Consider the following 16,179-nt stretch of genomic DNA (forward strand, 5'->3'; position numbering starts at 1 on the left):
AAAGCAACCCTTTTATCTTTAGATATTTTCTTGAGAGCAGCTACCAGTATTCTGAAGAAACTTCACTAGATCACAGTTCACATCTGTCCCTCTTGGATTAGTCCTCATGTGACTCATGTTCTGTTTCTAGGAAGGAATGCTATTATGTTAGCACTAGAGTTAAATACATAAATCTAAATAACACCAAGTCCTAGGAGATCTTCTGTCCTTACGGAAAAGGAGAAAAACTGAAAAGGCCAAGTGCTGCAAAATTACTTGAATTGAATTCACAAGTGGTGTTCCTCAGGGCTCGGGCCGTTATGATTAACCAAGAGATCAGGCCCAGCCAGCATGGGTTCATAAAGGGCAGGTCCTGCTTGACCAACCTGATCTCCTTCTATGACCAGGTGACCTGCCTAGTGGATGAGGGAAAGGCTGTGGACGTTGTCTACCTGGACTTTAGTAAAGCCTTTGACAGCGTCTCCCACAGCATTCTCCTGGAGAAACTGGCGGCTCGTCACTTGGACGGGTTTACTCTTCACTGGGCGAGGAACTGGCTGGATGGCCGAGCCCAGAGAGTTGTGGTGAATGGCGTTAAATCCGGCTGGTGGTCGGTCACAAGCGGTGTTCCCCAGGGCTCGGTTCTGGGGCTGGTCTTGTTCAATATGTTTATTGATGATCTGGATGAGGGGATTGAGTGCTCCCTCAGTAAATTTGCAGATGACACCAAGTTGGGTGGGAGTGTTGATGTGCTGGAGGGTAGGAGGGCTCTGCAGAGGGATCTGGACAGGCTGGATCATTGGGCTGAGGTCAACTGTATGAGGTTTAATAAGGCCAAGTGCCAGGTCCTGCACTTGGGTGACAACAACCCCATGCAATGCTACAGGCTTGGGGAGGAGTGGCTGGAGAGCTGCCCGGCAGAAAAGGCCCTGGGAGTGCTGGTTGACAGCCGGCTGAATATGAGCCGGCAGCGTGCCCAGGTGGCCAAGAAGGCCAACAGCATCCTGGCCTGTATCAGAGAGAGTGTGGCCAGCAGGAGTAGGGAAGTGATCGTGCCCCTGGACTGAGCGCTGGTGAGGCTGCACCTGGAATGCTGTGTTCAGTGTTGGGCCCCTCACTACAAGAAGGTTGTTGAGGTGCTGGAGTGTGTCCAGAGAAGGGCAACGGAGCTGTTGAGGGGTCTGGAGCACAAGTCTTATGAGGAGCGTCTGAGGGAACTGGGGTTGTTTAGTCTGGAGAAGAGGAGGCTGAGGGGAGACCTTATCACTCTCTACAACTACCTGAAAGGTGGTTGTGGCGACGAGGACGCTGGTCTCTTCTCCCAAGTAACCAGTGATACGACAAGAGGAAATGGCCTCAAGTTGCACCAGGGAGGTTTAGATTAGATCGTAGGAAAAATTTTTTCACCGAGAGGGTGGTCAAGCATTGGAACAGGCTGCCCAGGGAGGTGGTGGAGTCGCCATTTCTGGAAGTGTTCAAAAATCGTGTGGATGTGTCGCTTCGAGACATGGTTTAGTGGGCATGGTGGTGTTGGGTTAATGGTTGGACTTGATGATCTTAAAGGTCTTTTCCAACCTTAATGATTCTGTGATTCTGTGATACAGCAGTTAATGGTATCTTTATTACATTCTATATAATTTGAATGTTTTCAGGATGATGCTGTTAGTATTGAAAGCGGTACTAACACCGAACGCCCTGATACACCAACAAACACTCCTAACGCACCTGGAAGAAAAAGCTGGGGGAAAGGAAAATGGAAGTCGAAGAAGTGCAAATATTCCTTCAAATGTGTAAACAGCCTTAAGGTAGGTATATGTAAGCTTCAGCAAGGGATTGCTGGGTACTGCTTGCTGGCAGTAATGTTAATGTGGACTGTGAGACAGTGTCAAGACAAGTATTTTTAAATATCTGTATACAGATATGTTCCATGCTCATTTGAAGCAAGTACCTTTCTTATTTGGAGTAGCTGAAGGAAGAAAAAGGATACGGAGACATAGGAAACAATATGTAGTGCTGCGATTAACCCAATTTTTGTACAGGTTTGCAAAGTTATATGTGATATGTTATAATTATGTATTTCCTTGAAGCTGTAGTTGCTTGAGATTGATAAGAAACTGGATAAACAAATTCAAATAAAACAAAACCGGTGACAACTTGACACAAAGCACAGAACCTGTGCAGATTTTTCTACTCATTGAAATGTATTTCAAAAGAAAAACAAACCACCCAACAATCTTGGAGTAGCTTTTTCCTCACACATATCGGATCAGATATTTTCTGTTCTCTGGCAAGTGTCATAAATGCATTATATATAATGCAATTTGGTTAATTTATCATGAGTCTTGTGATTGTGTGTTCACCCCTGATCTGGGTCATATTTCTCTTCCCATGTAATACCTGATGGTATTAAGGGATGTGGATTCATGGTCTTTAATCCCTGTTCTTGTGTTTTAGGGTATTACTGTTTTCTTCTGCACTGGTGACAGACTATGGTGAACTGAATGAGTTTTCGCATTGATTCTTTTACACTGTCAGGATGTTGTTCTTTCATTCCCCTGCCTTGTGTGGGATATTTATGTGGCAGAAGCTGTAAAAATGCCATCTGATTTGAGTTTTACAGGATTTCTAAATAAAGATTGCGTCTGGAACAAGATGGGAGTTTTGATAAACTTTATATTTAGCCAACAAGAGGACACGTTCAGCTCCATAGTGGATATTTGCTGCAGAATTGCTTTAAGAGGTTTTTGTCATTCCCCCACGCTTAACTGTTGAGCTGTGCTGATGTAGCTGTTTCTGAACTTTGGCTTCAGACTGCCTCATTGAAATGCTGGGGTAGCTGAGTGGGAGGGGATGAGAGGTTTAGGGCATGGAAACCTCCTAAATGAGCTTTGCTGCTGGAGAAATTGTGACAATGAAGTTACACTGACAAAAGTATCTGGGAAACAAGTTGATCTTACTGTGTTTTTTGAAATATAAAAGTTATCTCCAGTCCTTTCAGGGTGTAGGAGGAAGGGAAGCGCTTTCATTTTCACTTAGGTAGGCACCTGTTCCTGTGACTCGCATGAATCGCCCCCGCAGATAGTGCTTTCTGTGGCTTCCAGTCATGCTTCAAGCACAGACGCGGGCTTTTCGGCACCCAAACATTTAACAGGTTCTGAGTTTTGCAAAGCATGTTTGTTTTCTATCTGCAGACCAAATTTTCCAAAGGGGTTAGTACTTTTCAAGTCTTTTCTGGGAAAACAGAACATTCCCTCACCCTGACTTCAACCCAGGCCCCACTCTAGGGTGACCCAAAAGCCCACCCTGTGAAGTTAAGCCATCCCTGACTTCCGTGGATTTGGATCAGGGCCTGGGAACAGATTCCTGTGCAAGTGGAATCAAGCTGTGAAGGAGTAAATGTAGTGTTTCAGCTAAGTGGGATATTTTTATTAACTTCCCATTTCTCTTTGACCTGAAATTAATGCTAATAATAATAAACATGCATGTTAATACGAAGACTAGTAGCAGTAAAATTTTAACTCCTTTTTGCTTAATGTTTGAGGAAGCCTCTCTTCTTTTCTTTTTCCTGTTCCTCCATGCTAATTTTGTAGATACTGTGGTGATAAACTCTAGCAATTGAATGTTGTATACGTGTTCAGAAAGGCACTTGTGGCTCTTTGGATATCACAACATATATCCCGCAGTTTGTATGTCTTTTAACTATGCTGTAAGGTGCATCTACTGAAATTTATGAAAAGCCATCATGATTTAAAGACAAGGAAATTAATGTCAATATTCTTTAGGGATGTATAAATTATGTGTTTTTCTGCTTTCCTACTCTTGTTTTTCCCTCTTATTTTTACTTTTTTTCCTTAGGGAAACAAAGTAGTATGGCCATTACAGCCTACTTTGAATGTTAAATGGTTGTGATTCAGCCTGAAAAACTCAGTGCTTGCTAAATATGCTTTTTAAACACTACTGTGGAAGTTATTTTGGGTGAAATTTAAGCATCAGGAAAACAAAAATATAACTTGGGAAATGACAGGAAGTAAAACACTGCCTTTTTTTTTTTTTTGGCTTTACTAAGTTACTGTAAGGTGTGCTGAAAAATCTTTCTGTGGGCTGAATGGAAACATAGTTTATAAATGAGCATATACAGCTAACAGATGCACATCCTCACATATATCTGTATATGTTTTGCTTATAGATCTTCCAGCAAATTGTGTATATTCTGCTTTGATGTACTCCCTTTAAAACAATACTATTGTTGGCCCTATCCTTTGCTCCTGCTTAGGGTGTGGCTCAATGGTTGTTAGCAGTTCAGTGTTGTCTCAGCTTCTACTCACTGTCCCCTGAGCTGGGGATCAGTAACCAACCACATGCAGGATTGTAACTTGTAAAGGAGAGGTAACTAAACCCACTGCCAATAATGGCTTGCTTTCTCTTCAGGGAACTGGAAATGCATGCGTGGTCATTTGGTTCCTGGCTGGCAGTGTGGGTGACAGGCTATTAAAACGTGTTAATGTAGTTGCAGGTGATTCTTTTTTGTGTTGGCGTAGTATTTACTTCACTGCCTTCAGTCTAAAAACAGGTCTAGTCTTACTGTCTGAACCTGAGTTGGTGTTGAGTAAGGACACAACTAACCATTGGTTATTTATTTATTTGCTTTTGTAACAATTGTAGGTCTGTCTTCTCCTCTGCTGACTTTTACCAGTGCAGGAAGAACCTGAGTATATTGGGTTTTGTGCCCTTTATTTGACCAGGGTCAAAATGGCATTTCACAATTCTACTTTTGGACCATCATCTGGATCACTCTTCTGTCTGTACAAACCAGTAGTCAGTTTTGCGTGACATACTTGGCATCTCAGGATAACCATAATGTGCAGCACTTAAAAGTGTAATTTTTTTTTTTTTTAAAAAACCTGTTTCATTGTTTAGCACTTGGGACTAAAATTAGAGTGGACAGGACACATTAGCTATGTGCTGCCTCTGACCAGTGAGGATGATGGTGGTTTAAATGAAGTGAACATAACTTCTTCAGATACCTTAGTGACTTCCTGCAAGAGCCTCTGCCTCACTCCTTCATCTATTAAACACCAGAAAAACTGCGATATGTACAGTCAGGTTCTTGGAGGTTGTAGCACTTGAGGTGAGGAATGCAGTGTGGATGATATAAGCAATCTAAAGACTTTGGTCTCGCAGAGTAATTTTTCCAGGGAAACACGTTGTCTTTGAAATATAGAAACAGTATAGCCCTGTGTTGTATCTCTGTACTTACTATGTATCACCCTAGGCTGGGTCCTACCTAGAAAATAAAATTCATCACAGCTTCTGCTGGAAGCATATCCTATCTTGAGGGGGAAAAACATCTTCCTCTTCACTTTTCCTGTTTCACTAATTTATCAGGTACAGTGTACATGACAAAGAACAAGGTTATTCTAGAAAAACAAGCACAAAACCTGCTAATATGTCTCTGTAATAAAGCAATAAGAATCCATGCATTTTTCCTGTGTTATCCTCATGCAGTATATCAAAAGCCCTCAGTATTCACCAGCATGAATTCTTTCACCCAAAAATTCAAAACCAACTAATTATTAGTGGAAATTGTTGGGTTTTTTTAAAGTATTCTGTGTTTGACTTCTCAGTCATTCTCTTCAAGGATAACTTAAATACACTCAAAAAATAAGCTTAGAAAGTAAAACTTAACTTTATTTGACACTAAAAATCATGGCCTTGTGTATGTAATTTTATGGCATACAGTTTTCCTCATTCTTCATCTCTCATTAAATTATAATGCTTTACAGATGCTGGATACCTGCTTCTTCCTTCTGTCCTGGGGTCACTTATAACCTTGCTACTTTTCCCTTTGCTAATATTCCGTCTGCCTCATCACATAAAGCCACTAGTCTGTTCTTTCATGATATGATGCCTAATACTCCGAGTTAAACTTTGAACAATTCTTTTTAATTTGTATTCGGCTTTGAAAGTTGTTAACTCTCTTTAAGAAGTGCAGGAGGGCCTTCATCTCTGAAAGATTTTTCTCCCTTCTCTTTCTAGCTCTTCTAGCCATTTCTGTTAATAACAGATACTGCCTTTCTCACTAAAGAATGCTATTTTATATTCTTCCAGACTTACTTACTTTTCTTTTTCTGAGTAGTGTTGGACTCCCCACCCACACCCCCTCCTCAGATTTGTTCTTTGGTTCTCAGATAGGCCAGAGCTGCCAGGGCTAGTATTTCTCGTGTTCTCTGAAGCACTGCCATTTGAAGGCTGCTTAACAGCCGTCATGAGACACTTCCTTCCTGCCTGCGCTGTCCCAGACAGTCCCCTGTGGGGAGGCACTTTAATGAACATTATTCTTACTGAAAACATCCTGTCAGGGCAGGCCAAAATACTGTTATCAATTATTAACAAGCACCACCATATTCATCACAATTCATAAACATATCTGTTTCTTTTTTCTTCTCTATTAAACTGATGTAAGCTATATAAAAATAATACTTAGCATTTCTCTGGTAACTGTGAAGGCAATATGAAAACACTTTATAGATGTGAACATGGCTGCAGCATTGTGATATGCTGGAGTGAGTTTGTAGTGTCTGTGATAGAGTTGCAAGACCTAGCTGTGCTGTAATAGTTAAATGTGGCCCTTCTCCACCCTTATACCAGTATAATTCTTCTCTGTGAAGTTGTAAATCCTTATGTGGAAGTAATTGTAACAGTATAAAATGCATGTAGATGTGGCCTTAGTTGTAGAGGTTACCTTGTTGAAAATTGCAAAACAAAGTAGTAGAGCTGCAAATAGAACTTGGGAGTTCTGCCAGCTTCTGGCATAACTGTGAGACAACAGTTCTTCCCCTTAACTTTTTTAAAAGCTTGGTGAGGGAAGAGAGGGAAGTGTCAGAATATTACTTTAACTTCCCTTAAGACAGCCAAGTTAAAATGTGATGTTACAAAACTGTTCTTTTTAACTATTCACTATCTGAAATTATACTGGATGTGAACCCAGTAGTTTGAGGAGGACACAATATCAGTTAAACCATTTACCACCACAACTGAATTTCACAGAAATAATATGCCTGTCAGTTTTGTGTTGTTTTTTTTCTTTTTCTTGTTTTATCTCTAATCTTACTTTACAACTACAGGAGGACCACGGTCAGCCGTTGTTTGGAGTCCAGTTTAACTGGCACAGTAAAGAAGGTGATCCTCTCGTTTTTGCCACTGTGGGCAGCAACCGAGTGAGTAATCTGTTTTTAACCATAAGCCCTTCCATATGGTTCTTCTTGCATTCTTCTTTTTCAAGCAATTGCTTTACCTCTGTTTAGTACAGACACAGGATACTTCATATAGAAAGCTTTATTTCTGAGGTATGTACCATCTGTTATCTGGGAGAGTTGCATCCTCTGGGTTGTTTTATGAAGTCATGTGTTAGCTATTTGGGCATTAGCCTACATAGTAAAGAAAAAAATCCTTCAGTAATATAAACACAGAATAAGGAAGAGAGGTGCATAAAAGTTTCTTCATGGTAAAATTACTCTGCATAGATGTTATTGTTTCTGAAAGGTCATATGCTCAAAAATGGCATGAGAAGTGTTTGCAGGGATGCCAGGCAGCTCAGCAGCTAAATTAATGGCCTCTGTGAAGTGAATTTATAGGCTTTTTCTGAACAAGGATCTATGTCATTTCAGTCCTGAAAATGACTCCTGAAGTGGATTCTATGCAACTGTTGTGAATAAACCTGGAATGAAAGGCTTCTTGTTTGTTCCACCTGGCAGTTACCAAAAGTGCTAAACTAAGATTAAACAAGGTATCAATGGCTCATTAAAAGACCAAGTCATGCTAGAGATAGCTGCAGTAACTAATGCCAAATACAATTTAATCTTACTAAGACAATTCAAATAACAGATTTTAATATCTGGGAAGGATTGTGGGCAAGTCCTGGGGTGGTACTTTACTGAGACTATGTGCATTCTTTTATCAAACCATTTCCACCTGTTGGAAACAAACGTGGATGAGATCTAAACCATAAAGGCACACTACCTCTCCCCATCAGGCAGTGAATATACAGGTGCATGTGATTTCCTTCTCAAATATCACAAGTCAGCCGGAATCTCTCACACTTTTTTTTCTCCAGGTTACTTTATATGAATGTCATTCTCAAGGTGAAATCCGTCTGTTGCAGTCCTACGTGGATGCTGATGTATCTTTTTAAGTTAAAAAGCCACTTGTTTGCTTCCTGTTTATCAAAAATGAAGAGGACTTTGTAGGAAAAAGCATATGAAGTCTGTGATTTAATACTTTTTTCATGTGGCACATTCCTAATGTTAGGTCCAAGACTTACCTCTTTCCCACATCCTAGAGTCCCTCCTATTGAAAAAATATTAAAAACCCAAACTCGTGAACTGTGCTGTATTAAAATATTTGAAAACTGATTCTCCATCAGTTTAATCTTCCCAACACTAATATTTGTGTAATGTTTCACATGCGCTGCTTTACAGTGGTATGTTTCCCTGTGAATTGGAGCTGAGTTTGAAGCCTAAGCATTATGTTTCATGCTCTAAAGTGGTAACAACTTGTGTTGATCATTTGCAGTACACAAGTCAATAACTTGTGAACTCAGTCTTGATTCATCCTCATTTTATTCCCAGTCTTTGGATGCTTTGGAGAAAGAGGTTGAAAAGTGATGCCAAGAGACAGAAGGTGTTCCTTGTATCTTATGGAACAGAAGTGAGGAAACTGGCACCTGTAGAAAAGGCGATGTTGCTTGTATTTGCAGATGTATAATCAAATATGTATCTTTTTCTTATTGGATTCATCAGAGACTCCTGGGCATTTGCATAAAATAGCAACGAGTTTACTTAAAAATCACATTAGTTGGAAAAAAAAAAAAAAATCTCCTGTTTCTTCTGTGTTCCTTAACGTGAGATGTTGTAGGCAGATGAAAACTTCTATACCTGTGCGTGGACATATGATAGCAATACAAGCCATCCTCTTCTGGCTGTGGCTGGGTCCAGGGGTATTATTAGGATAATTAATCCTATTACAATGCAGTGCATAAAGGTGAGTGCTCCAAACTTTGAGATACAGCTTGCAATTCAGTAAGGCATGAAACTTATGTCTTCTTAATATATGTAAACATGAGGGGAAATGATAACTTAGTCTCTGAATTCTATCCCAGCACTACGTGGGCCATGGAAATGCAATCAATGAACTGAAATTCCATCCAAGAGATCCAAATCTCCTTTTATCTGTAAGCAAAGGTGAGGAAAATAAATTATTTTGTTTTTGTATAAATCAGGATACTTTGGATTGGATTTTGGTCTTGAAAATGGCCAAAACCTCCATGAATTTTTTATGAACAGCACTGAATAAGTTTACCTTGAAAGTTGAGAGCGAATCTTGCTCTTTTATGGCTATATATCTTGCACATATTAAATCCATGGCCTGGAATAAACATAACTCCACCTGCGGTGCAAAGGGATTGTGAACAGTGCTGCTTCTGGGGAAGAAGAAACATGAGCATTGGGGTTGCTCTTTCTAACAGTTAATTTTTTTTCAGTTGTTGGATCATGTTGCCATCTGGTGGGGATGTCTTAATGCCGCAGGCAGCGTTCACCACCGTGTTCCTGGGGAAAACTTTGATTCCCTGTCGCTCAGGAGCAGCTCAGACTTTAATTGGGCTTTGTGTAAAAAGCATATTAGTGAAGGGAGAAGCAAGATTTTGGTATGGTGGCTTATGGCCTTTTCCAGAACGTCTGAACAGTCACAACTGCCTAATCTTGTCTGTTTTGTTAAGGGAATACTTGATCTGCCACAAGAGCAAGCCTTCAGGAATGCTTGAATTGTAAGCATTCACATAAGGGGACTTTTGACTTTAATGTGTTTGGTATTACTGATGAAGCTATGTGAGAATAGGAGTTGGGAACCTCTCTGATTCTTGCAAATGTCAAGTTTGTGCTGTGGGTCTGTAATGTTGAATTTCTTGAGTTCTGTATAATTTTTTTTACATTCTCTTTTTAATAACATTTTGACATCAGCCGTAGTACTACAAATTTTAATGTGCAATCTCCAGACCAGGTACTATCTCTGAGAAGGCATGAGGCAGGAGAATATTGGAGTCTCAGAACTGCTTGGCTAAGAGATGAGTAGAAAAAGAAGAAGATACTTGGGACTATGTGGCCCTCCAGTTGGTGTTACTGTGATTCAGTGCAGTGTTCTTGTGGAATCCAAAAGGGCAATATACTAGCGGTTCCCATTTCCAAATGGGACATACAGTAGAGGTTCTTCATTAGAAATTGTTAAAAAATTTCTTTAAACAAGTGGTTTAGTCTGATTGACTTTGGAATGCGTATAGTTTATAGAAATGGTTTTTCCCAGCCCTACAGTCTGTGGTTCAGAAAAAATAATATTTTAAAGATAAAAAAAAAGGAAAATCAAAACTTCTCTGAATGCTGAGGTAAGAGTGGCTGAAAGGAATTCTAGCATTTTTTATACATAAAATTGGTTTTGAGATAAGACTGAATAAAAGCATACTTGCCCAAGACTTCTCTTTGCTTTTCATATGATCTAAAGATCCAAGAATATTTTTGCTAGAAGCTGTCGCTAGGGGACGGGAGTGGGCACGCTTTGTCCATTACATAATTACTCTAACAGTAGTTCAGCTGTAATGGCAATTTTAGTTAATGCAGTTTTGTTGTTTCTAACAAGTGAAGAAGTGCCTTTTTGATGTTTACATGAACACCTTTTATTGAAAGTGGTTAAGCTGAAATATATTATTCATATGTACATATAAAAAGCAGCATGTAATTTTATTTGTTCTTTATAGATCATGCATTGAGACTGTGGAACATCCAGACAGACACGCTGGTTGCAATATTTGGAGGAGTAGAAGGGCACAGGGATGAGGTGTTAAGTGCAGTAAGTGGAAGACTGTGGGGCAGTGATTTAGACTTACAGAGGGTAGTAAGCCTACAATGTGCAACTCTTTATCCTCTTGTGCACTGTTTCTGATATTATACCTACTTAAAAAACCCTGAAGTGCATAAATACTGTTTTAAGGGGGTAGACAAGTTTAAATGTAAGGTGGTTTGATTGATCTGGCCACCTCTCAATATACAGGGCAGGTGTTCACCTTCTGTATGTTTCAGTAGCTAGTTTTCTCACAGTGCAGCCTAGAAGTAAACTAAATAGAGCTCAGTGGGGCTAGAAAGAGAAAAAAGTTTTCATGGTGGTCCCACTTTCGAAGTTCTTGAGGTCTTAATCAAGCCAAAGCAGCAAGAGCAAATAAACTCTCAGAGACAGTAGTGAAGGAAAGAAGTTATTTCAGGTTTGTTATGCTGCTTTTCAGTGGCTGTGAACAGACACTGGTACCCAGCAAATATCAACTAGAATAGCTGACTTTTAATATGCTGCTCTTAAGAACTGTTTCATTTCCTTTCCTGTTGTGTGACCTGAAAGGTGAGGGGTGCATCTGTATGTAAACCTGATACTGTATTATTCTCTTGTGGTTGTAAATAGTCATCACCCATGTTGTAGCCTTGGAATTCTGCCAAAGTTGCTCCATAAAATGAAACCTAGGGAATTTACTGAGGGGAGAGCACTAGCAGTAGATTCATTGTCTGTCAGTGCTGTTGAATATGCCTCTCTCTCTTGAGAGAGGCACTTCTTTGCAGTGAGCAGGATTAAGTTATTACTGTTTTTCTATTTGAAATACACAGTTGTATTGCATTCTGTAAGCCAAAAATGCTGTTTTGATGGAAATGATGGAATAAAATCTGAGTTGATATAATGCAGCTTAGGCTGGGGATCCTCAAAATTATTTCATATACATAGGATTATGATCTTCTTGGTGAAAAAATCATGTCCTGTGGGATGGATCACTCTCTGAAACTCTGGAGAATTAATTCCAAAAGAATGATAAATGCCATCAAAGAGTCTTATGAGTACAACCCAAATAAAACCAACAGGTACGTAGTCTTCGTCTTCTTGGCTGTGCTTGAAAACATGAATATTCTTATCAATGGTCCTGGTTAATTCTTATCCAAATTGGGAGTTCCTGGGGATAGTGAGTGACCTGGGGATTGTGCTGGATACTGAGTCTCCCTAGAAGATGTGTCTCTCTGATGTTTACTTTGGTAGAATTTTACTGAATTCAAATTCAAAGTCCTGACATTCTTATTTAAAAATATCTTAGTTATTTCTTATCTGCTTGACTAGAAAATGTCGGAAATTATTATCACTATCATTCCTAATTAAAGCTTCTATTTCACTGTGTTTCAAGATATCAATGGCTTTTCTTTCTCTTACCTCAAAATTTCTAGGAAGAAATCAAATCCATGTAATTAAATATAGCAAATAGTTCTTACTACTAATTATTTTATCTGTTATGTTACTTTGGGGTGCGGACAAAACGGTTTATGTAGTAATAACTTCAGTTTTCACCATTGTCTGATCTGGCCACAGATGTGAGTAAATTGTCAAGTAAACATAGCAATTAGATACATGATAGATAAATCCTCCTCTATGAAGTTCATCAATTTTTTAATCTTAACTTCCAGTTAAACCACTGAGAGAACTGAAGAGTCTAAAACACACTGAACATGTTCAGCAATGAGACTAGCTGTGAAAATACTCTTGCTTTTTTTGGTAATGTTACCAAATATTAAATGATGCTTTTTTAGCATGTGTTGTGTTTTGGGGATTTTTTTTTTGTTTGTTTGTTTTTTAAATGATGGATTTTTTTAGAGTGCTTTTCCATGTAACAATTTAGATGTTGCAAAAGCAGCATCAGGCAGTCTGAGCTTTAATTAGTTCTTGAAGTATTTGGCAATGGAAGCTGTATTTAGCATCTGAAGGAGTGGTTTTGTTTAGCACTGTCTCTGCACAGTCTTGTACAGTGGGAAATGTTATTTCATTAGGAATGAGGATGAAAACCGAGACTGTTCCCATTATTTAAAGAAAAACACAACACAACAAAACAACACACAAAATTGGCTTTGTTATAAAACTGTTAAAACAGCAAAAGAAGACATGCTTATCCTTCTAACATCGAGATATCTTAAAACTGGCCATTGAAAATGAGACTTGTGCTTCTGTGTTTCTCTGAACCTCACCTGGCAATTTTCTCCATAGGCCTTTTATTTCCCAGAAAATTCACTTTCCTGACTTTTCTACGAGAGACATACATAGAAACTATGTTGACTGTGTACGATGGTTGGGAGATCTAATTCTTTCCAAGGTAAAGTGGAAGCTTTTTCAGCTATGTTACTCATATTTGCTTGTTTTGAAGATCTTAAACAGCAGAAATTTTACTAGAATTTGTGTCTTGGGTTAACTTAGTATTCTGTGTCATATGATTTTATGAGTGTGTTGTGAATTTTGTCAACTGTTAGGATGTGTGGGTAAGCAGCTTGTACTTAAAAAGTAAAATTATTACTACAGCTGTACCCCTGCTAAAAGTACAGGGATATTGGCTAACTAGAATCTGTGTGAAATGTACAGAAAGAGAATAGATAGGTACCAATAAGGATCCTGCTGCTAAAGGGAGAAATGAGGGTTCCCATAATGGAGTAACTTTGATTAGAGTGATATGTCCACTAGTAACATTGGCTTGCAGGTATTAAAGTAGGCAGTCAGCTGCCTCGTTGCCAGAAATTGGTCCTATTGGTCAAAGGGATTGGGTGAAGAATCCTCAAATCAAGGTTAATTTAAACTGCTTGTGAAAGTGTGTTTGAGCACATCTGGTTGACTTTCTCTGAAGTGGGTGAGGGCGGGCTCCTGCGGTCCTGTTACCTGGCAAAGCTGTGATGGCAGCAGGCTCCCAGCAATGGGCAGTGACGTATTGTCGGTGATGTGACTGTGATCTAAGGACCGGTGAGATTTTCAGTTGTACTTTAATGTCACTGGGGAAGCTGTGAGACTAAATATTTGGTTACAGTTATAGTTAGACTGAATGTGCAGTATAAATTACAAATATAGGCGATTTTTTTTTTTTCTCCCATTGTTTCACCCCAGTCTTGTGAAAACGCCATTGTGTGCTGGAAACCTGGCAAAATGGAAGATGATATAGATAAAATCAAACCCAGTGAGTCAAATGTGACCATACTTGGGAGATTTGATTACAGCCAGTGTGATATATGGTACATGAGGTTTTCAATGGATTTCTGGCAAAAGGTATGTGTGAGCTTTGACTTTGCTGTGTTTGAAGGTGTGTAGCTTTTCATTCATGTCATATTTGAAAAATCTAATGGTTTGCTGCAAGGGGCTTTATATGAAACTGGAGGAGCTCCAGGTTTTTCATTCTGGGCTCTGCCAAGTGGAAAAAGCTTCACCAAATATTTGTTTTCCACCAAAGCTATGTTTGCTGATATTTTCCTGCCCCATCCACAGAGATGGATAATAAAGTGGGAGGGAGGCGGTGAATGTTACAGCATTTGTAACCCCTCCAACAAACTCATTAAGCTGTTCATGTTTAAACATTCACACATACTTTATCAACTATAGAGCCTTTATAAAGATTCATTAAGATGGTGTTTTAAAACTTGTGTATTCTCTGCTTTCTTTTAAAGATGCTTGCTCTGGGCAATCAGGTTGGCAAACTTTATGTTTGGGATTTAGAAATAGAGGATCCTCATAAAGCCAAGTGAGTACTTTTTAAATTTTTTTTTTGTTAAGACAGGGAGTTGGGGTACTTTCCCTTTTCCTTTACTGATAACTGTAGAAATTCTTTAGCAGTACTAAGTCACTTTCCATTTTAAGCACTAGGTAAGTAAACATTCTGAGCCCCTGAAGGTTAACATTTGTTATTTTTTTACTGATTTATTATTATATTACAGTAGTGCCAAGAGGCCCCCAATCAGATTGCGCTGGGTACCATGTGTAGATATAGTAAAAGACAATTTATTCCTCAAAGAGCTTACAAATTAATTAGGTGGAACTAAGATGTGCTGGCTGGGTGTAGCACAGAACAAAGGAGAAATAGCTAAAAGGACTAGAGTAACGAGAATATAAAGGTCAGCTTTGAGCGTAATGTGGAGGAAAAAGTATGGCTTTCCAGTTCCGCAGCTGTGTGGCCAGGCAATTTTACAGCATGTCTTTTATATTTATATATAAAAAAACATACTGAAAAAAAACCCCACCCAAAGCCCAAACACATTATGTCTATAAAATGTATATATGTATATAAATAATATATGCATTATGGTTGTATATACACTACATATAAAATATATAATTATATATAATTTATGTAATCTATATAAATACGTGTGTGTGTGTGCACGTGTACATATACACATAAATGTACGGAGTTCCTGAAAATGCTGCAGTCTTTAATCACCCAATTACGATACTTCATTCCTAACCACTGGGAAAGAACACTGATCACGAAGCGTTAAATAATGTGATTCAGTCAGCTTTCAGCCAGCACGTCAGTGAAAATTGGGTGCATGAGAAATGGCAGTGAACAGGAAATGACTGCTTTCCCAAGTCCACATTTGGAATACAAAATACACCATGAAGGGCGTAATCCTGGTGCCCTTCAATTCTTCCTAGGTCACATAAGTAAGAGGTTGGTGAAACAGCACTCCATAATGTAGTAGCAAGTGCAGATTTAACATTGCAGCTGAATAATTTTCTTTTATTTATAGGTGTACGACTCTTACTCATCCTAAATGTGTTGCTGCCATTCGACAAACCAGTTTTAGCAGGGATAGTAGTATCCTTATAGCTGTGTGTGATGATGCCAGTATCTGGCGCTGGGACAGACTACGATAAATTACTTTTTTCTTAATTCAAAGTAGAAAATATATTTTCAAATTATAATACAGTCTGTTAACTCGCTAGTATGGTAGATGCATTTAGTGTAGATTTTCTCAAAGGTTTGGCAGGCTGGAGCTGAACTTAGTGATGTTTACATTCTGTGTATTGTTCTGCTTGAAATTGCTGCTTTTAATAAAAAGAAGTATTTTTGTAAAGTTTTCTGAATTGTCCATTTTAATTATTTCCCACAATGAGTTTTCCCTTACAGCCTGTGAAACTGCTTTGCGTATAGCTATAAATATACGGTAACTTGCTAGAAATTTGGTATGTGTATACTTGCAGCTGTGTTTGTGCCTTTTTAACCAAAAACCTAATGAAGCTATTGAATATTATCCAGGGGCCACACAAAGGAAATACTATACTTAGGAATATAGTATAAATAAATGTTAAATCGCTGCTAAA

General features: G+C 38.9%; 1 protein-coding gene across 3 annotated transcripts in view; it reads left to right on the plus strand.

The window, feature by feature from the left end:
• EED (embryonic ectoderm development) overlaps positions 1-15,732 on the plus strand; it is a gene marked incomplete at its 3' end in the record, with an annotated part of 19,332 nt that extends 3,600 nt beyond the window's left edge. Inside the window, exons 2-12 of one of the 3 annotated variants that reach the window (XM_082001405.1) lie at positions 1,632-1,784; positions 7,104-7,196; positions 8,093-8,158; positions 8,893-9,018; positions 9,137-9,218; positions 10,784-10,875; positions 11,791-11,924; positions 13,090-13,279; positions 13,972-14,130; positions 14,526-14,599; positions 15,606-15,732. In XM_082001405.1, coding sequence (XP_081857531.1) covers positions 1,632-1,784; positions 7,104-7,196; positions 8,093-8,158; positions 8,893-9,018; positions 9,137-9,218; positions 10,784-10,875; positions 11,791-11,924; positions 13,090-13,279; positions 13,972-14,130; positions 14,526-14,599; positions 15,606-15,732 — 1,296 coding nt within the window. The remainder of the gene's footprint in view (positions 1-1,631; positions 1,785-7,103; positions 7,197-8,092; positions 8,159-8,892; positions 9,019-9,136; positions 9,219-10,783; positions 10,876-11,790; positions 11,925-13,089; positions 13,280-13,971; positions 14,131-14,525; positions 14,600-15,605) is intronic. The other 2 variants (XM_082001406.1, XM_082001407.1) reach the window with 2 other exon arrangements.
• Between the last annotated feature and the right edge of the window lie 447 nt (positions 15,733-16,179).

This window comes from Phaethon aethereus, assembly GCF_964289735.1.
Source record: "Phaethon aethereus genome assembly, chromosome: 1".
NCBI lineage: Eukaryota > Metazoa > Chordata > Aves > Phaethontiformes > Phaethontidae > Phaethon > Phaethon aethereus.